The sequence below is a fragment of the Pipistrellus kuhlii genome, unplaced genomic scaffold, assembly GCF_014108245.1.
Source record: "Pipistrellus kuhlii isolate mPipKuh1 unplaced genomic scaffold, mPipKuh1.p scaffold_m20_p_7, whole genome shotgun sequence".
NCBI classification, from domain to species: Eukaryota; Metazoa; Chordata; class Mammalia; order Chiroptera; family Vespertilionidae; genus Pipistrellus; species Pipistrellus kuhlii.
Window position 1 is genome coordinate 26678353 of NW_023425573.1, and position 20405 is coordinate 26698757.

The 20405-nt window shown below is 47.6% G+C and overlaps 1 protein-coding gene across 4 annotated transcripts in view; it reads left to right on the plus strand.

Moving 5' to 3' along the window:
* The window catches only part of DGKD (diacylglycerol kinase delta), a 100053-nt gene that overhangs the window by 63275 nt on the left and 16373 nt on the right, over positions 1–20405 (plus strand). For all 4 annotated transcript variants that reach the window (XM_036421319.2, XM_036421320.2, XM_036421321.2 and 1 more), the window contains 14 exons: positions 5305–5409; positions 5666–5798; positions 6844–6950; positions 7262–7387; positions 7512–7614; positions 8346–8508; positions 11254–11362; positions 13482–13621; positions 14155–14245; positions 16577–16671; positions 16778–16877; positions 16956–17229; positions 18593–18742; positions 19485–19598. In XM_036421319.2, coding sequence (XP_036277212.1) covers positions 5305–5409; positions 5666–5798; positions 6844–6950; positions 7262–7387; positions 7512–7614; positions 8346–8508; positions 11254–11362; positions 13482–13621; positions 14155–14245; positions 16577–16671; positions 16778–16877; positions 16956–17229; positions 18593–18742; positions 19485–19598 — 1810 coding nt within the window. The remainder of the gene's footprint in view (positions 1–5304; positions 5410–5665; positions 5799–6843; positions 6951–7261; positions 7388–7511; positions 7615–8345; positions 8509–11253; positions 11363–13481; positions 13622–14154; positions 14246–16576; positions 16672–16777; positions 16878–16955; positions 17230–18592; positions 18743–19484; positions 19599–20405) is intronic.

Consider the following 20405-nt stretch of genomic DNA (forward strand, 5'->3'; position numbering starts at 1 on the left):
ATAGTGTCAGTCACCAATGACTGACATGGGGCTTAATGTGTTAAAGAAGAAAAAAGGTGACTCAGAATTTTAATTTGCATTTATTTAGTAAGTAAGATTGAGCTCATGTATTTAAGATCCATTTCTAACACTTTGCTTCAGCATAGTAGAATTTATCATGTTACTGCGGTAGCCGTGGTGGGTCATTCTCGTCCTGTAGTAGTCCGAATATCACTGTGTTTCAGTGTGTCCACTTCACGGTGCTGGGTGTTTGGGTGTGTGCAGTGCAGGCACTGTCTTGATGAGGATGGCATGTTTGTATTGCTGTTGGGTGTGTGGATGCAGTTCCCAAGCCACAGGGTGAATATAAAGTCCGCTTTACTGTTTCCCACAGTAGCTGGAGCAGACCTTTCCACCAGCAGCGTGTGAGAGTTCAGTGTGTTCCGCATCCTCACCAGTCCTGGATATCTGTCTTTTTAGTGTAGCCACCTTGTGAACACGCTGGGTTTTACTTTTCACTTTCCAGATGACCTGTGAAGTGGGCACCTTTCCACGTGCCTCTCTGGCCATTTGTGAAACAACTGTGACGAAATAATGGTTCAAGTCTTTTGTTCATTTTTTGTTAGTTGGTCTGCCTTTTTTCTTACTGATGTTTAAGTTCTTTTGCCATCAGGATTCCAGCAAGAGTAAGAATTAAAGTCCACCTACTGCTGGTCTAGCTTGCCTCAGGGAATTATGTGAGAAATGCTTTTTACCATTTCTCTGTTTTCCTTTCTGTTTCCCTCTGTCTCTTGTCCTTCCAGCTTCAAGGCCTGGGGTGTGCTTTCTCTCAAGCTTGTGGGTTTCCATGTGGCTGTCTTGCTCTGTGGTACTACTCTGCTCCTTCCCTTGGTATCAAGTCTGCTATTCCAGCCATGGAGCCTGGCCCGCTGAGTCTGGGATGTCACTGACTTGTCCTGTCACATTCACGGTATTACCCTGGTTTTAATTTGCATTTACATTTTAAGTTGATTTAGTTATGTGACATTTTTTACATTGAAAATTTACTTGAAAAATATAGACCAAAAACATTCTTTGATCTCCAAAGCTTTTCCTGTGTGAAAGCTCAATTTTAGGGATAGTTGTAGCTTTCTCTCACCATCCTTAGTTTCTAGGAGTTACGATACTGGCTGCAGTCCAAACGAAGGGACACTCTTATTATTCCTTCGAGTGTCCCCTCTGAATCCTGCCTTCTTTTAGTGAATGTGGTGAGCAGCCAGAAGGGAATCACCTGAAGGTCTCTCTCCTGGGTCCTGTCCTGGCTGTTCTGTTCCCACATCAAGGCACTGAATAGGGAGCCCTGCCCAAGACATCTCTCTTAGAAAGCCTCTCACTTTCCTTTCCTCCTGAGGAGGCCCTCCCAGCCTCACCTCTCACCCTTAGCCCTGGGTATCCGAGGTGTGCAGACTGCCCCTGGTGTCTGGGAGGCTTTTCCTGGGCTGGAAGGCTATGGGGAGGCGGTGGGTGGCTAAGCATGGATTCTGTCTCAGGTGCCAGAGTGTGACTGGAGAGAGGCAGAGACTGTTTTCCTTTCTTTCTTTGTTTCTTTTTCTTTTTTTTTTTTGTGTGTGTGTGTGTGTATGTGTGAGTGTGTGAATCCTCTCCTGAGAATATTTTTTTTTTCATTGCTTTTCAGAGAGTGTAGAGAGGAGGAGGAGGAGGAGGAAGGGAGAGAAGAGAGGGAGGGAGGGAGAAAGAGAGAGAGAGAGAGAGAGAGAGAGAGAGAGAGAGAGAGAGACAGACACACATCAATATGAGAGACACACATTGACTGGTTGCCTCCCGCACGCGCCCTGCTGAGACCAATTTTTATTTAGTGGGTGGGAGTCTTCTCTGATGATTCTCATTATCTGGGAGGTGGACTCTTGGCCCCAGAATGGCCTCAGAAAGGTGGGTCCACAGGGAAGAAAGAGCCTGAAATAGCACTGAGAGTCACAGCGGGGAGTGCTTACATGGGAGCACTGTTCTCAGCACTTCGGGGTCCCTGTCTAGAACCTCACACAGCCTGGGTGATGGGCTCACCATTAGTAGCCCCAGTTTTCACATGAACAGATGGAGGCACAGCGAGGGGAAGTAGCTGTTCCAAGTTGCACAGCTTGTGAGGGCTTTGGACTCAGGATGTGTCCTGAACACTCTGTGTTGGGCCCCGTGCTTGATTCTGTCCACATTTGGTCCCATTTAATCTCATAACAGCCCTGTCAGTTAGCTTTTATCACCCCCCATTTTCAGAAGAGAAAATAACACGAGTCTTCCCAACCAGTCAGTGGCGAGGTCTGAGGCTTCCAACAGGCACAAGTGTTTCTTAAAATAGCTGAAAACCAGGTTCTTAGACATTTATCTGCTGGTCAGTGTTTTCTCCCTGTAAATAACTACACAGATTGAGGAAATGACATCATTTATCATTTGTTCCATTAAGTCACCATCTTTAAACATAACAGTTTTGTCTGTAACTTGCTATCCAGTGGTGCTAGTGCCTATGTAGCTATTCCAGTAACCCCCTCCTTCCTTTAGCATGGGGGAGAGAGGGCCCAGAGATCCACCTGCTCAGACCACAGAGCTGAGTTCTGGAATAACATGCACACTTGATCCTGTACAGGTTGTCACGGGAGTAGTGGAAACAAGGCTTAAAATAGAACAGGACATGAAAAATCTCATTGTTCTCTTCTGTAAATACCTTATTGCATAACTCCCAATAAAATCCAAGTTATGCAAAATTGTATTATCTTTTTGAAATTCTATTTATTTTGCTGATAAAAATGTTCAAATATTAAAACTCACACCAGAGTGAATAAAAAGAAGTGTTTGCTGCAATTTTATAGTTACTGATGAAAAGTCCTTAAGCACTGACCCAAGGCCATAGTCTGTTGCCCAGCTCTCTTATGGCCTTTTCTGACCAACCTCCAAAGCACCCGTCAGCCCCATTCCCATGATCTGCTTTGTCTTCATGGCACATGTCCCTTTCCGAAATGTCCTGTTTGCTTTGGGTGAGTTCTTTGTGAGCAGGAACCTTGGCTTCTTTGGTCTTTGAGACACTCAGCAGGTGTTTGGATATAGGCTACATGTGGTGCTTTTGAAGCTTCAGAGACAGTGGCTCCCGCCCCCCACCCTCACTCTGGAGGGCACTCACTTCTCCAGTCTTCTGTTTTCTGTCTTTCGGGCTCCCCTCACTTTCCTCTAGCTTCACCTCTTTCTACACCTACCTTTCCTCCCTACGTGTAGTTATCCCAGTTACTTAAAGAATGAACAGCACTGTACATCTGTGACTCAGTTCTGATTATCCCCTTCTCTGGTTAAGCTTTGTGGGTAGTTTATGGAAATCACAGAAGAGATAATCTAACAAAACAGAAATCCAGAAGTTAAATAACAAACTTTATTGGTGAGTCCCTGGGAATGCAGAATAGCCCAGCCCCTGCAGAGGGGAATTTGGCAATAGCTACAAAACAACATATGCATTTACTCTGTCACCGCAATACACTGGTACATATGAAAAGATCTGTGTAAAGACTGTGCATTTCGGCACCTTTGACTTGCCAAAGGCTTTTCAACAACATAATACCCATTAATTGGAAACGGGTTGAACAGACTGGATACAGCTATAAGGAAACACTGCATGCTGCTAAGGAGTGAGGGCGGGGTCTTACTGAGAGGGAAAAGCAGAGGTGGAGAAGAGCATCTGTGGTGTGCTACTGTTTTAAAAGGGGGATTGTGTATATATACATGTGTTAGCAAATACCTTACACATGGAAGGATAAACCGTAGTTTTGTTTATTTATTTTTAGGGCTCCTTTGGCATAGGGAGGGAATCAGAATGGAAGGAAGATACAAAGCTAGACTTTTGAATGTACTGTATTTTGTAGATTTGACTTTGGAACCATGTAGATACTTTATATCATTCTAAAACAAAATTAAGTAAGCCAAATAAAAGTAAGTAAGCCAAAATTAAGTTTGGCTCAGTGGAAAGAGTGTTGGCCTGTGGACTGGAAGGTCCCAGGTTCGATTCTGTTCAAGGGCATATACTTTGGTTGCGGGCACATCCCCAGTAGGGGGTGTGCAGGAAGCAGCTGATCGATGTTTCTCTCTCATGGATGTTTTTAACTTTCTGTCCCTCTCCCTTCCTCTTTGTAAAAAAATCAATAAAATATATATATTTTTTAAAAAGTAAAAGGCTATCACTTTAAAAAATTTTGATAGACATGGTCAGTTTTTCTTTTCCCCCCTTTTTAAAAAATAATTTTTAAAACTATATTTTTATTTATTTCAGAGAGGAAGGGAGAAGGGAGAGAGAGAAAGAAAAAAACAATGATGAGAGAGAATCTTTGATTGGCTTTCTCCTGCATGCCTCCTACTGGGGATGGAGCCCGAAAACCTTGCATGCTCCCTTGACTGGAATCGAACCAGGGACCCTTCTGTCCAAAGGCCAACATCTATCCATTGAATCAAACCACCTAAGGCCAGTTTTTCTCTATAAAGTTTATATGCTGTTTACCTCCTGTCAGTACTTCAGGAGAACTCTTTCCCCCATCTCTCTGAAAACACTGCATTCTCATTTTTTAAAACTTTGCCAATCTGTTAGGTGAAAAATAATTTGTTATTTTCATTTGCGTTCCCTGATGGTTAGAGTGGTAATTAAGCATCTTTTTATTTGTTTAATAGTCATTTTGTATTTCCTCTGTGAAATGTAAATTTATAGCCTTTATTTTTTTTTTAAGAAAGGTTTCTTCTGTTGGTATATAAAGATTTTTTTATATGTTGTGGGTATAATTTTTAGTTGCTGATTATTACCAGGTCCAGTTAAGTTGCTCAGGCCCTGCATGCAATAGCTGGCTGTTATTCCATTGCCATGTATTGGAAGGTCTTGTGTGAGAACACTTACATGTGGTTCATGTGAAATGCCCACCCTGTTCTTTGAGTAACTTGGACCAGACTTTCCCTGAACTATGTCAGTGCAGGATGTCACCCTGTGGGTTTAGAACAATAACAGCCGTTTTCTCTTCCTTTAAATTTTTTTTCCTGTGTGCCTGAGAAGTAAGTAGTTCATAAATGTCCACTTAAGTTGGTTTTTGGTGAATGTATAACCTAAATATGATTGGCTTTTTGGTTTGAGATTGTTCTTATTTTGTAGTGATTCAAGATAACCATTTTTATGCTCTATTCGCTTGAATATCTGAATTAAGCAGCTGTTCTTCAATAAAATATATATGGTGAAAGTAGGTTTTTAAGATGTCTTTATCGTTGTTAGCATTTGTATTTTGCTCATGGATTTATTGAATATGTTACTTTCTTTAGGTTATCACTCCATGTAGGAAACTCATCCTATGTGCTGACAACAGAAAAGAAATGGAAGATTGGATCGCAGCGCTGAAGACTGTCCAGAACAGGGAGCATTTTGAGGTAGAAAGAAACTCTTCTTGTTGCCCTTTAATTTGCTGCTGTCTAAGTGTCTCTCATGTGTGGGTCGTACAGTTCTGGACTTGCATTCTCAGCATGGTCCTTGTAAATGAAGGTCGCCCCATCGTACTGTGACCCTATCTTTTATAAACCTTCCTCCTCTCCTCCCCTGGATCCTTTATTGATTCCTGTTTAAGTGCCACATTTAAGAATGTCAGAGGTTCACCTTCTCTTTGCTGCCTTTATTTCCTTCTTCCAGCCGACCCAGTACAGCATGGACCACTTCTCAGGGATGCACAATTGGTACGCCTGTTCCCACGCGAGGCCGACCTATTGCAACGTGTGCCGCGAGGCTCTGTCGGGGGTCACGTCCCATGGACTGTCCTGTGAAGGTGTGGATGACGTATTATCTGCTGGGAAAGGCGGTGTGACCCTAGAGGTCCAAATGTAGTCACCCCACATCGTCAGGAGTGAAGCAATTGCTGTGACCCCACGCTTATTTATTATGCCTGCTGAGGAGTCTTTGATAAGTTCTTTTTTATGGTAATGGATCAAAGGAAAGAAGGGAGGCAGTAATAAGGTAGAAGAAAGTAGAGGCCACAGAGGGAAGGAGTTGAAACTGTCAGCCTCAGTGTTAGTTATACCCACTCTTGGGGTGAATTGGGTTGTGGATAAATGGATTGAAAGTTGTCTTCTGGATCTAGAGGGCAAGGTTCCAGTGTTTGGGCAGGATCAGAGAAAGGCAAACTGTCATCCTCAGGCCAGATCTCACCTGTCCCGTTTCTATGAGGCTTGCGAGATTTAAAAAGGGTTTTACATTTTTTAAAAAAAATATGTTTTTATTGATTTTAGAGAGGAAGGGAGAGGGATAAAGAGATAGAAACATTGATGAGAGAGAAACATAAGTTATCTGCCTCCTACATGGGAATCCAGCTGGGCATCTTCCCTGACTGGGAATCGAATCCGTGATCTCTTGGTTTGTGTGTTGATGCTCAATCAACCGAGTTGATGCTCAATCAACTGAGCCACCACTGGCTGGGCTGGTTTTACATTTTTAAATGGTTGAAAAAAAATGAAAAGACGATGACTGTTTTGTGACACAGAAAATCATGGAATGGACATTTCAGTGTCCATATGTAAAGCATGGTTCATGGAGTCCTTGGGCTGCAGGGGCAGGATGAGCACTTGGGATAGACACTGAACTGGTTACTCTCTGGCCCTTTCCAGAAGGTCTGCCGACTCCTGGCTATCCTGGGTATCTAGTCTCACCGAGGTCAGTCCCTACATATGTCCCAGTAATTAGTTCATATCACAGGGAGTGCTGTCTGTTCCAGCTGTCCCAGGAAGCCTGGGCAGTTCCTCTGGACCATCTCCCCCAGCACTGGAAGCAGCTGCCACGAGTGAGGCTTGAAGGTTCATGTGTTCATTCTCTCACAGTGTGCAAGTTCAAGGCCCACAAACGGTGTGCTGTGCGTGCAACCAATAACTGCAAGTGGACCACACTGGCCTCCATCGGGAAGGACATCATTGAGGATGAGGACGGGGTACGCACAGGGGCACTGGCCAAACTGGTGTGGCTCTCCTCTCTCTTGGTTCTCTGCCTTGAGGTTTTGAGTTGCTCCCATTCTGCATTTGGGGGCTCATTGTGGGCTTTTGTGCTTCCTAACTCTGTCCAGTCCTTGTGAGTCATGCTGTGCCCGGAGTAGGAGTGTGGGTGGGACAACCCTGTTCTCCCTCTGCTTGTGGTGAGAAGAGTGTCTTGGTTGAAGTCATTTTGGAGCATCTTTGCCCAAGGTCTGTGCCCGAGTGGGGTGCTGGGACATGTTCCTAGTGCATGTCTCTGCTTGGTCTGCAGATCGCCATGCCTCACCAGTGGCTGGAAGGAAATCTGCCTGTGAGTGCCAAGTGTACGGTGTGTGACAAGACCTGTGGCAGCGTGCTGCGGCTGCAGGACTGGCGCTGCCTGTGGTGCAAGGCCATGGTGAGCGAGCGCGGTCCTCTCCCGAATCCTTCAGTTCCTCGATGGGCACAGCCCGTTCCTCCCGCGTGTAGGTTTTATGTGAAGGAGGCCGTGACTCCTTGTAATGCATGGATTTTTATTCCAGGTACACACGGCGTGTAAGGAATCCTTAGTGACCAAGTGCCCACTGGGCCTGTGTAAAGTGTCGGTCATCCCTCCCACAGCTCTCAACAGCATCGATTCCGATGGTGGGTACCAGGCGCCCTCCTGGCCTGTCCCGTTCCTCATGCTCTCTCGTGCATTCTCCTTCCTCACTCTAAAAGGCTCTATTGGTGATTTCGAGATGTGGTGGGAAAGAGGTCAGGCCCAGCCATCAGGGGAAAGGACTTATGTACAGAGATGGTAAGTGGTGTCCTGATGGCAGGTTTAGAACTCGAGGCTGGTACCTTAGTTAAAGGTGATGGATCCAGGAGGTTGTGAGTAGACACCCAGTCAAAGACTCGTGTCTGTCTCTGCTGTGAGCCATTGAGATCATGTGCTCCATTAGCTGGTCTCCATCTAGCAGCAGGTATTAAATAGCACGTGATTTCCTGCTGCTGACACTTGTCCAGAGCTGTTCGATGATGTATATTAGTAAGTCAAGCATGGCAAACCCTCTGGCAACGAGTTTGCCATATTTGTAATAAAGGTTGGAAACGGGGGCCCATATGTGGGAGGAAATCAGCTCTTCAGAATTAGCGCAAGAGTGAAAGGCAGAGCAGTGCGGTGCCTTCTCTTCCTGAAATTTAGAATCCTTATAAATATGAAGTCAGACTGGATAGGCACTCACTTTCTTCTGTAGGGGTAATGGCCATGTGGAAATGTGCTTATTAACTGCTGGTTCTGTGTAAGTTACAGGGCCCTCAGGTGATTACTTCCTACGGGATCAGGCATGCCCATCTGTCTTTCATACCTCTGTCCTTTTCCATTCTCAATCCAGGCTTCTGGAAGGCCACATGTCCTCCGTCCTGCACAAGCCCCTTGTTAGTCTTTGTCAATTCAAAAAGTGGGGACAACCAGGGCGTGAAGTTCCTCAGAAGATTCAAACAGCTGCTGAACCCTGCCCAGGTTTTTGACCTTATGAACGGAGGGCCACACCTTGGGTAAGCTTGTAAAATAGTTCTTTTTTGGAGTTTAATTTTTTGAAGATAATGCATGTTTATTATTAAGAGATTCAAACATATATTTTAAAAAAGGAAATAAAGGCCCTGTTTCTTGAACCACCCCCTCCATCCCCAAATTCTACTTGCAGAGGTATCCTCTCAATAGAGTTGGGTGTCCTTCCAGTTTTCAAATGTGTGTTTCAGGCGTGCACACACACTTTTGAACCGAATGCGGCACATGGTGGCCTGGCATTGTGCAGTATACTGTTTAAGGGTGTCAGCATGCAATAGTGTGGGTGTTTTCTGAAGTCAGTGGTTACAGACTTGCTTTGTTGCTTTCAGTGGCTGCTTATTATTGGGGAGGCTTTCCTCCAGGGAGGCCAAACAAAGCCTCCAGGGAGGCCAAACAAGAGAGTTTACATTTTGGAGGCATAAGAAGTTGCTCACCTTGCAGGTGTAGTGACACGTGCAGACGTGCGAGGGCCCAAGTAGCTGGAGAGCTGATGTGTCTTCTTTCTAGTTTTGTGCATACTGTAGGTTTGTAGAAAACATTTGCTTCTGTAAATTTTGTCATTTGAACTAACTCCTTCCTCATTTGGAAGTAGCAGTTCAAGGTCGGAGCTGTAAGCCTCCTAGCTTGTGAGGGGATGGATCATCAGGGGATTTATAGTGGAAAGTGCTTGGGGGCCTGTCCTCTGGTTTATGTTTTCCGGGAGGGTGTTGTGTTAGGAGCAGGCGCTGCTGTAACAGGAGCTGGGGCGGGTGGGAGGAGAGGATGTGCACATGGCCCCAGGGCCTGATGTGGAGGTGTTCCCATGGCAATAGCTGCTGGAGAAAAGTCCCACGGCAACTTTCTAGCCTGCTTCCTCCAGGCAGCACTCCTGAGATGTAGGTAGGGGGACTTAGTTAACTGAATGACCAGGAGCATATTCACCACTATGTTTAGAAAGGAATCTTTCTAGTTAAAAAATGGGGCCAATGCCATGAATGGGTAGCTCAATTGATTGGAGCATTGTCCCATACACCAAAAGATTGCGGGTTCAGTCCCTGGGCACATACCTAGGTTTTGGGTTCGATCCCTGGTTGGGGTGCATATGGGAGGCAACCTATTGATGTTTCTCTCTTTCTCTCTCTCTCTGAAAGCAATAGACATATTCTCAGGTGAGGATTAAAAAAGGAGGGGGGTTCAGTGAAGGAATCAGACAGCCCTTGTCCTGATATACTGAACAGGTTCACTCTGCGAGGCGCTGGGGTGTTGGACGAATGCTGTGAATGGCTTTGGGCAGGGAACTTGAGAAGAACCAGATATTCCTTGGCTGCATGCAGACCCGTGTTTGGGGTGGTATTGCATAGGAGACAGGATGGCGTAGGGGACCCCGCAAAGGCACAGGGGCAATTGGTTTAGTAAACTCTAATTTCTGGGAAGCAGGTTCCATTCCACACTTTATAAACAAACTTAGGCACATTGTTTCACTTTTTTGACAACTGTCCTTGGAGAGCAGGAGGCCTGGGAGAGGTCAGTGTTCTCAGAGGCAGCCTTGATGCTTCAGAATCTCACGTATGTTTTTCCCCTGAGCCATGTGTGTCCCTCATTCCCTTTTGTCTTTCCAGGACATCCTCTGGCTCAGATTCAGCTAGATGGAAGGCCTACTATGGCGGGCCTCTGCCTGCCAGGAGTGCAGCACATGGACAGATAGGCAAGGTCACACGGCAGCATGTCTGTCACCATGACAGGGAGGCATGCAGATTCTTGGGAAACCCAGAGGAATTTATAAATCAAATTGGGGTATCTCAGTTTCTCCCTGAGCCAGTGTTTGAGGAGAATTGGTGTCATGGCAGGGAGGGAGGTTTGGAGCCTGCTGGGCAGAAGATGCTGTGTGTGCCAAGAGGTGATGGCAGCTGCTGGCCAGGGAGGGTTGTAGGTGCTGGCCAAGGGGTTTGAACCTTTCCTGGAAACAAGCAGCAAATTCTTAAAGTGAGACACTGGACAAGACTTGTTTTGGGAAGATCATACTGGTAGCAATTGGAGGTATCCGCAGGAGACGTGAGCTGGGGAGAAGGCTCTTGTAGTGATTATCAGAGAAGCAGTGGTGGACGGGACAGCAGGGTTGGCCTGGTGACTGTTTTGATGGTAGCTCTGCTATTTTCCAAGGAGGGGAACCTAGGACGCCCTTGTGACTCCTTTGGTAGACAAGTGCATGTGTTGTTCTGCAGGAAAGTCTGGAGGTCATGGTTTAGGGTCATGGTCATCAGCATATGTGTGGTCTCTGAAGCCAAAACTTGAGTCAGGCCACTCAGGAAGTGGGTGAGGAATGAGCAGAGGGGCAGGTGACCATGCGAGGGGCAGGTGACCACGAAGAGCATGGGAAGGAGATGGAGGTGGGTTACGCGGGGAGGAGGAATGGGTCACATCATCTGGAGGATGCAGCTGCCCAACGGGGAAGATAAAGTGGACAGTTCTTGGGCTCCTCAGCTGCCCATGCAGGTGCTGGCTGCGTGTGGGGACTAGGCGAGTGGAGAATGGCACAGAGGCCTCCCGTGGGAGGCTTTTGCTCTGAGGTGCCCAGTGGCCCCAGCAGGCCGAGCCTGAGCACCTAGCTAGGCTCTTCCTCTGAGGGACTTAATTGCAAGAGAAGGTACAGGTCACTGTGAGGACCACACACGGGGTCCCTCACCCAGGACTGACTGGCCATCGTTTGTCATTTAGAATGTACCTCATTTCATTATATTCTCTTTTCTTTGCAGCTTACGCTTATTCCAGAAGTTTGATACATTCCGGATTCTGGTTTGTGGTGGGGACGGCAGTGTTGGCTGGGTCCTCTCTGAAATTGACAGCCTCAATCTTCACAAACAGGTGCCTGAATGTAGAGGAGCCCAGGCCCGGGAATGGGGTGGGGTGGGAGAGAAGCTGGACTGTCTTGGGTGACACTCCATGTCCCTTGGAGTACTTTTCCCAGGGAGGGGCTAGCAAAGGTCTGGAAGGGAAGAGCTGGTAGCTCAATAGCATCATGGGGCCGGGAGCTGGGGCTGGGGCTATGACGGGAACAGGAACTTTACAGCTAGAAGTAAAGGTACAACCTTTTTGTCTATTTAGTTGGGCGAAAACGAAAAAGATGAACAATGGATAGGTGTGGAAAGGAGAGTCTTTTTGTGGCATTGGGAAATGATATTGGTGCAGTCTGGAAGGATAGCAGTGTGGTAGTACAGATCACAGTCTAAATGTTGGACGCTCTTTGAAAGAGAGCACAGTTGGGAAAGGGTCTGTATGGTTTTCACCAGTGGTCTTTATGAATGCCCAGGTAGGGGATCATCAGTAGGGGGAGTGAGAAGCTCAATGCTGGCAGAGCTTTGCCCAGCGGAAAGCCACCGGCAGATCTCCACTTACTGCCATGGGGTGAGCACAAGATGCCACAACATGCTGATTTATAAAATGCAGGAACGGAACAGGGTGATATGAGTCCATTGTTGATAGAGAAAGGTCCAAGGGACCCTAATTGTGACTTGCAGTTCCAGGAAGTCTATTTCTGTCCCTTCCTACTCTCTAGGATGTCTTATTTTTATTTCTTTATTACTGTTGAAATAAAACATCTCAATTAACTGTGAATTTATTTTTTCCAAATATTTTTATTGATTTCATAGAAGAAGAGATGGGGTGGGGGGAGAGAAAAACATCAGTGATGAGAGAGAATCATGGATTGGCTGCCTTCTGCATGCCCCACCTGGGCATATGCCATGACTGGGAATCGAACCCACAATTCCTGGTTCATAGGTCGATGTTTAATCACTGAACCTCGCTAGTCGGCTAACCATGACTTTTTAAATGAGTTACCTGTTTATGTTCCTTGCCTACATTTCAATTGGGGTATTTGCCTTTTAAAAAATTAAAAAGATTTTAATTTTTAAAGATTATATTATATTGGGGATGTAAACTCTTTTTGTCGGTGATATTTTTCCCTACTTTGTCATTTGCTTTCAACATACTTTTTTTTCCAGATCTTCTACCTGATTCTCAGGTGGGGTGGACTGTTCTTAGGCATTTTTTAGCCTCGGGCATTAAAATGATACAAATTGGACAGTGAACTCTCCATCAAGGCCACTTGCTCAGGAAAGAAAATGCTTCCCTCTAGTGGTAAAGTTAGAGAACAACACTTAAGTCCTGTGTTCCGTTGACTTCTAGGATGATCTACAAGTTTGTCACTAATCAGGAAGGCAGGTTTCATCCACTCAGTTGAGTTCAGTGAGCACTGTCTCCTTCAGCTTCTCTGTGGCACTCGAGTCTCTGGTCAGCCTATCTTTCCCCTAGCTTTCCTTGGTGTTTCTTGTCTTCCTGGCTGCCCCTTCTCACCTCAAGCCCAACATTTCCAGCACTGAGCACACCACTCAGCCCTGCCTGGCCCCCATTTCTTTCCTTAGAATCTGAAAATTATCATCCACCAGACATCCAAGCCAGAGATTTGGCAGTTGATCATTCTTGATTCTTCCCTTGTCCTCCCTCCTCATTTCTACTTAGTTGCTAGGCTCAGTCCTGCTACCCCAGAGTGTCTGTGCTAGCCCCTGTGTGCGACCCACAGGTTGAGAACCGCTAGCAGGGTCACCTAAGACCACTGGAAAACATAGATATTTACATTACGATTCATTAACAGTAGCAAAATTGCAATTATGCAATAGCAAGGAAAATAATTTTATGGTTTGGGGTCACCACAACATGAGGAACTGTGTGTATTAAAGGGTCGCAGCGTTAGAAAGGTTGAGAACCACTGTACTAGAGGGCAGTCAAAATGTAGCAACATGTGAGATGCAGCCCGTGGGAGACGGAGGACTTTTCTGTGGGGTTAGAAAGGCTGTGGGCTCTGTGGCTCTGCCTGAAATGGAAGCCCCACCCCTTTTGGAACAGGTCTCTTCCACTGAGGTCAGCCACCATTTCAGCAAAGAGGAGGGGTCTCAGTGCTGTGTCTTCCTACTGTGTTTTGCAGTGTCAGCTGGGAGTGCTGCCCCTGGGCACAGGGAATGACCTGGCTCGCGTGTTGGGCTGGGGCTCAGCCTGTGATGATGACACCCAGCTCCCTCAGATCCTGGAGAAGCTGGAAAGAGCCAGCACCAAGATGCTGGACAGGTGAGTGGGGCGCATTCTCGTGCTGCTCCACACGAACTAGTCAGAGACAGGTAACCTGGACCAGCTGTTCTTACCCGGATCCCAGGGAACCATAGCCTTTGACAAACAAGTGTAAAAATTTGACCTGAGCTGGAATTCTTTTTTCCTGGGACTTCTTGGGTGAACTGCTTTTAGTTCTAACTCATGTCTGAAATCCTGCTAACCAGAGCCTGTGGTGGATTGGTGCCATGAAAATGCTCATGTTCATTACGATCCTGTGGTTGCCATGACCAGGTTTGATCACGCATCCACTCAGCTGCCCTCTCATGTAGTGCATTTGATGAAGTGAGGAGCAGGCTGCTGGCTTTCTCTTCCACTAGTGGAGCCATAGTGACTTATTACTTATTGGTGTAGCATTTGTACACAAGCTAACATAAAGGACTTACAGATGAAGTTAGAATTGTTGTAAGGTCAGGTCTCCAGGTCACAAGGAGGGAGGTGCAGGGCCTGCCTGGGAGGCGGAGCAACCTGCTGGGAGCTGCCTTTGTGTGCAGGTGGAGTGTCATGGCGTACGAGACTAAACTGCCCCGGCAGGCCTCCTCTTCTGCCGTCGTCGTCACTGAGGACTTCAGCGAGGGTTCCGAGGTATTTTCCGGTTACCTCCCCTCCCCTGCACCCCCAATATTCTCATGCCCAGCCCTAGGCTAGACCAGAAGTTCAGGATCAGCTCAAGGTTTAGGTGGAGCCATATAGACTCTGACCTCCCAGGCTTTGGGTCACCTGGAGGCTTCCCAGTTGTCATTAGAATTTGGGGCCTTTGTGTTGACAGTTCCCTAGGAATTCCCACCCTCCCTGCACCTGCTGCTGCCCCATCATCCTCCACATTGCCTCCCTTTGCAGCTGGCTGTGCCAGTTCAATCATTCACTCTTCTTTTTGTTTTATGGCTCTTATGTCTTAATAGTTCTTAAGGGCCTAAACTTTGCCTTCCTTATTTTATATCCTGCAGTAGTGCAGTCCTGGCACATAGCTGTGCTCATGCCCCCTGGGCAAGCTAGCTGCTGGCTGAGCAGGAGAGAGAAATCTGCAGGGGCCATCTAGGTCAGCGGTCAGCAAACTGGCCCCAGGTCACATCTTCCTGGATCTGCTTTGACATGACCTGTGTGCAGAGGATGGTCTGTACCTTTCAAGAGAGGAAGACTACTATCTAGCTGATATTAGGTCTAGTAATAATTAATGTCGTTTTCTAATACTTTTTTAAATCGAATTTATTTAAACAATACAACAAAATTTAATCAACAATATAGTTGCTGTTGTTTTCTACTACTTGTGCCCAACACTCAGGAAGCATTTTAATCCCTCTGTTGTAAAATTCTTGTGATTTTGATGCAAAAAATTCGGTCAATGCATTTTTGAGGCATTCTTCATTATTAAATTTTTTTCCAAGAAGAAAGTTTTGCAAAGAACGAAACAAATGGTAATCGGAAGGGGCAATATCAGGAGAATATGCAGGTTGAGGGAGAACTTCCCATTCCAACTGGCGCAGTTTTTCAGCAGTGATTCTTGCAGTATGCGGTCGTGCGTTATCTTGGTGAAGAATTACACCCTTCCGATTAATCAGCGCGGGTTCTTTTTCTCTTAAAGCTTGGGCTAAACTTTCCAATTGGGCACTATCCACTGCACTTGTAATGGTTTGGTTAGATGGTAAAAGTTCATAATGAAGAATTCCTTTAAAATTCCACCAAACACAACATCACTTTTTTCGCATGCAAGTCAGGTTTTGGCGTGGGCTGCGGAGCCTCATTTTTGTCCAACCACTGAGGCCGCTTTTTCAGATTAACATACAGCACCCATTGTTCATCTCCGGTAACAATTTGCTCTAAAAACGGCAAACAGTTTTGACGAGGGAGGAGCGAACTGCAAATTGTGACTCTTTGATTACGGTTGTTGTCGGTCAACTCATGAGGAACCCATTTTCCAAACTTTTGGACTTTGCCAAGTGCACACAATTGATTGGAAATTGTTTTTTGTGAACAATTTAAAGTTGTCGCAAGCTCTTGTTGGGTAATTTGAGGATTTTGCACCAAAAGAGCTTGAAGAGCTTCTTGATCAAAATTGGACACGTGGCCTCGACCACTCTTGTCATCTAACGAAAAATTCCCTCGAGAAATTTCTCAAACCAACGCTGGCATTTTCTGGCGCTACCTGCATCTTGACCAAGAGCACTACAGATGTTTTTTGCAGCCTCACTTGCTTTTCTTCCTAATTGAAACTCGTAAAGCATGCAGTGCCGAATATGCTCTTCATCCGCCATCTTCTTAGCCCTAGTTTTGCAACAAAAAACAAACCAAACACAAACTTTTTCAAGCAAAACTTGTTAATTGCACTTCACACGTTCTGTAGATACCACGTGTTTGAAGGTTATGTCAATACAAGTCAACGCCAAGCAAGATTTTAAACGAATGTTAAAAAACGACATTAATTATTACTAGACCCGATAGTAAGTTTGCTGACCCTGTGCTAGCGCGTAGAGTGGGCCATTACACAGAATCAGATCTCCCATTGCAGCAGGCAGAGATGAGTGGGAAAGGGGGAACTTATATTGAGAGAAGGAGATGGGCCAGGCAACATTCCCAACCAGGTAGACAGATGTGTTGTCTGCTGTGAATGGAACCTAAATTAAGGAGTGTTGCTTACGGAAACAAGATAGAAGATCCTAATTTCTAGCCAGGCTGCTGGTGGTGAATCTCAGACTAAAGGACAAAGAAGCATGAGGTATTTGTAAGTCTTTATCAAAACATGCTCTTTTTTGTTAAGGCCCATCTGTCCACATCCGGATGAAGCCTTTGAAATCTTTCAGATAACACTGGCAGGTCTCAGATTGTTGAAGGAAGTGAGCTAGTGGGGGCAGTGGGTGAGGAATTCACTGGGTGAACTTGTACCTACAATGATCCCTCCCTGTTTTGGGATAATTCTAGGTACAGCAAATTCTCTTCTATGAAGATTCGGTTGCGGCCCATCTTTCTAAAATCCTGACTTCTGACCAGCACTCGGTGGTGATCTCATCGGCAAAGTGAGTGCAAGCTGCCTCGGGGGAACCAGGGGTCCAGCACACAGGGTGTCCAGTTTGCAGCCAGGACTGTCTCTCTAGAAGCTTCTGTCTGCGTTTTCTCCTACAGAGTGCTCTGTGAGACGGTGAAGGACTTTGTGGCTCGAGTGGGAAAGGCCTATGAGAAGACGACTGAGAGCTCAGAGGAGTCTGAGGTCATGGCCAAGAAGGTCTGTTCCCTAGGCCCCTGCCTGGGAGGGTGTCAGGATGAGAGGCACTCCAATCCACTTTATTTGTTTCTTGTCCAGTGCTCTGTCCTGAAAGAGAAGTTGGATTCTCTTCTCAAGACCTTGGACGATGAGTCCCAGGCCTCGTCCTCTCTGCCCACCCCACCACCCACCATTGCTGAGGAGGCAGAAGATGGAGACGGAACGGGCAGCAGCTGTGGGTCAACTGTGGACCGCTCGATGGGGTCAGCATGTCCAACCCGGCCACAGATATTCAGGCCTCGGGAACAGCTCATGCTGAGAGCCAACAGCCTGAAGAAGGCGATTCGTCAGATCATAGAACACACAGAAAAAGGTAGCTGGTCTCTTAATGACAAGGGAGCTTTCTTCAGGCAAGTGCTGGGCACACCCAGTTTCCTCTGAACGTGGTGCTGGAAAGGCATCCACCTTGTAGGTCAAAGCCTGATAGCCCGAGGTCACTTTCTGCCTATGCAGCTTATCTCCGGCCTGCCCGACTGGAGGCAGCACCTCCTACCTGAGCGTTGCCCGCAGCGTGTCTCCCTGCTCACCTACTGGGTCTGATGTAAACCTGGAAAGAGAACCCAGGGATCCAGAAAGTGAAAGGCAGAGCTGGAGGGCGCCCCTCGCTGGTGAAAGGTGCTCATGGACATACACAGTGGGCTCCTTGGAGAAGCTGACCCCTGAATAGGGAGCCCACTCCCTGCGGAACTGGGCCCATCCGTGCGTCAGCCCTACAGGATGTGTCCTATCCAGTTGGAGGAGGGGCTGCCCTGGGGGGGGTGTGTTCTAAGAGAGCCATGGTGCTTAGAACTGAGGTGCTCTTAGGACACCTGGAGAGGTGGGGCCCATCCATCAAGTCAGTGGACAGAGAGAGATTGGAGGTTGGGGGAGCCCAGGGAGGTGGTTAGAGAAGTGGGGGGGACCATGTACACCATGGTATCTGAGTCAGGACTGCTTCAGTGGAGGAGGGTGCCCAGGGCCTGGGCAGGTCATTGGCCTGGTGTGCTGACTTCCCACCATCAGCCTGGGGCCTGGGAGAGGTAAATAGATCACATAGGACAAAGATTTGCCTGGCTAGTCACTCCCTTTCTCCAGACTCGGTTTGCTAAGCTTAGATGAGAATGCTGAAAAACCACATTGACCTGTGAACTTTATTGCCTCCAACCTTGCTGGGACCTCCAGATCGCTCTTCAGCAAATTTTTCTTATCTTGGATCTGCCTTGTCCTCATTACCCTCAGAAGCCATTTCACATGTCCATAGCCTTCAGACGCTTTCCTAGCCCTCACCTTTTCACTCTGAGCAGATCAGCCTGCTTCTTGCTTCCATGAGAAGATAAGTCATGGCCTCCTACCTATATCCTGGTGGATGCACAAGGTGGTGGTCCTCATCACATCTCCCAGGGCTGCTCTGGCTCTCAGTCCTTCACTGGTCGTCTTTCCACATCTTCAGCTTCTGGGCCCTCCTCCCCAGCCAGCTGGCACGGATGCCCGGTGCCCATGGTGCTTGTAGTGTGGTAGGCCCAGGGGGACAGTGGGCATGAGGTGGGAACTTTAGGTTTAATCTGCAGACAAGGGGACATTTGAAGGAAAATCAAATTGGTAGGCGAAGAGGGGAGTCTGTTCACAGGACCTCCATCAGCCTGGCCTTGCCTGTGGTGATGTCCTTGGGCTGAGCTACGGACGTTCTTTCCTTGCAGCTGTCGATGAGCAGAATGCCCAGACCCAAGAGCAGGAGATGATCGTCTTAGGTCTCTCTGAGTCAGAGGAGAAAAAGGACCTGAAGTCAGAGGACACGGTGTGCCACAGTGAGAGCTGCGGGGTTGCCAAGCATAGAAGCCTCCGCAAAGGTACAGCCACCAGCCAGGGTGCCCTCAGCCCTGCGTCCGGGCCTGGCACTCAGAAAGCTTGTCAAGGAAGTGTCGGGGCAGTGCTGGCTCATTGCTCTGGCCACTTACAGGGCCTTTCCCTGTGCCGCATGCTGTGCGCGGTTTGTCAGGTGGCAGGTGGGAGGGGTGCTGGGGAGTGGGGAGCCTTGCTGTGAGGAGTGTGCTTTCTTCAGAACCTCTCTGTGCCCCAGACCCAATAGGGCCCAGAACCTTCCTGGGTACCCCTCAGAACTTCCTGGCTGCAGCCAGCCAAATGCCATGCACATACGAAATTTGTTCCAGCCAGAGCCAGCCTGGCCTGGCATTTTGGTCAGGGCATCACCAGTCTCACGGTCACCTTTCCTGTGCACCGTATCTGTCCTGGAGCAGCGCAGGCTCTGGGTGTGGAGGATGGCTCAGAGGTATCTGCCTCAGTTCACTCCATGGTCATTACCACTTAGAACTCCACTTGGCATGGGCCCTAAGTGTGAGTAGGGTCTGGTCCCTCTGTGCCTTGTCCCAGCCTCACCCTCTTGAAGATATTCAGACCCACTGGCCTCTCGTCCCCTCTTTGTCTCTCTCTGGGCCTCTTTCTTTACCTCACCAGCTCCACCTGGGCTGACCAGTGGCTTGTAAGCTCCTCACTTCCCTGGCCCCTCCACCTGGCATTTCTCTAATGAACTTCTCCAGTAGTCAGTCATGGCTTTGTGTCCTGTTTTTATAGTTTCCAAGTCCCCATGTGAGAAGCTGATCAGCAAAGGGAGTTCTGCCTCTCTTCCTCCCCAGTCAGGAAACCGGGATGGCCTCCCAGCGCTGAACACGAAGATCCTCTTCCCGAGTGAGTGTCCCCACCCCGTGCAGGCACAGTGGTGAGCTTTTGTGGGAGGGTGTCAGGCCTCGCTTTGCCCGGCACTGCGTCTGTGGGAATAAACGAGGCCGGGTCTGTCCTCCAAGAGTCTATAGGTCCTTGGAAAGTAGATAGAATTCAGAGTTAGGTCAGGGCATGAAAGTGCTCTTATTCATTACAAAGGGCAGGTGGCACCCAGATTGCCTTAGAGGCTGGGGGTGGGGCTCCAGAAAGGCAAAATAGTTGTCCTGAGTGAATGAGGAAGGCGGGCAGGCTGTGGTGAGACTGAGAGTCGTGCTGCTGTTTCTTCCATGATTGCAGCAGGAGCAGCTAGCCGGCGGGGGGCTGGCCCTGTCCTCTTCCCTGCTCTGCTCTCATTTTGCCTGGGATGGAGTGTAGGCAACTCCTGCTGCTGCTTCCCCCAGAGGAGTGGTGACAGAACTTGTCTTCATAGGAAGGAATGCCGCAAGGTGTTGAAATTGCCAGTAAGACTCCCTTAACCAGTTTTGGGTAGAGTCCGGAGGTCTCCTAGCCACACCATCTACTCCTATAAGTGATTTGTCAATTTCTAGAGAATCTCCACTGAATAGAAAGAAAATTCTAGAAGCCCTTGGGAAATGAGCCCTCGGAAATGAGCATTTGGGTAGCTAGTGATAAAGATATTACTGGATGCATGGGTGGGCAGAACGTTCAAAAACAGTTTCATCTCTACCTTAATGTGTGATTTAAAGATTTTAAATTGATGCAGGCCGCTCACAGGTGTTTATTTCTCATGAATGTAGCCTTCCAAAGCTGGCG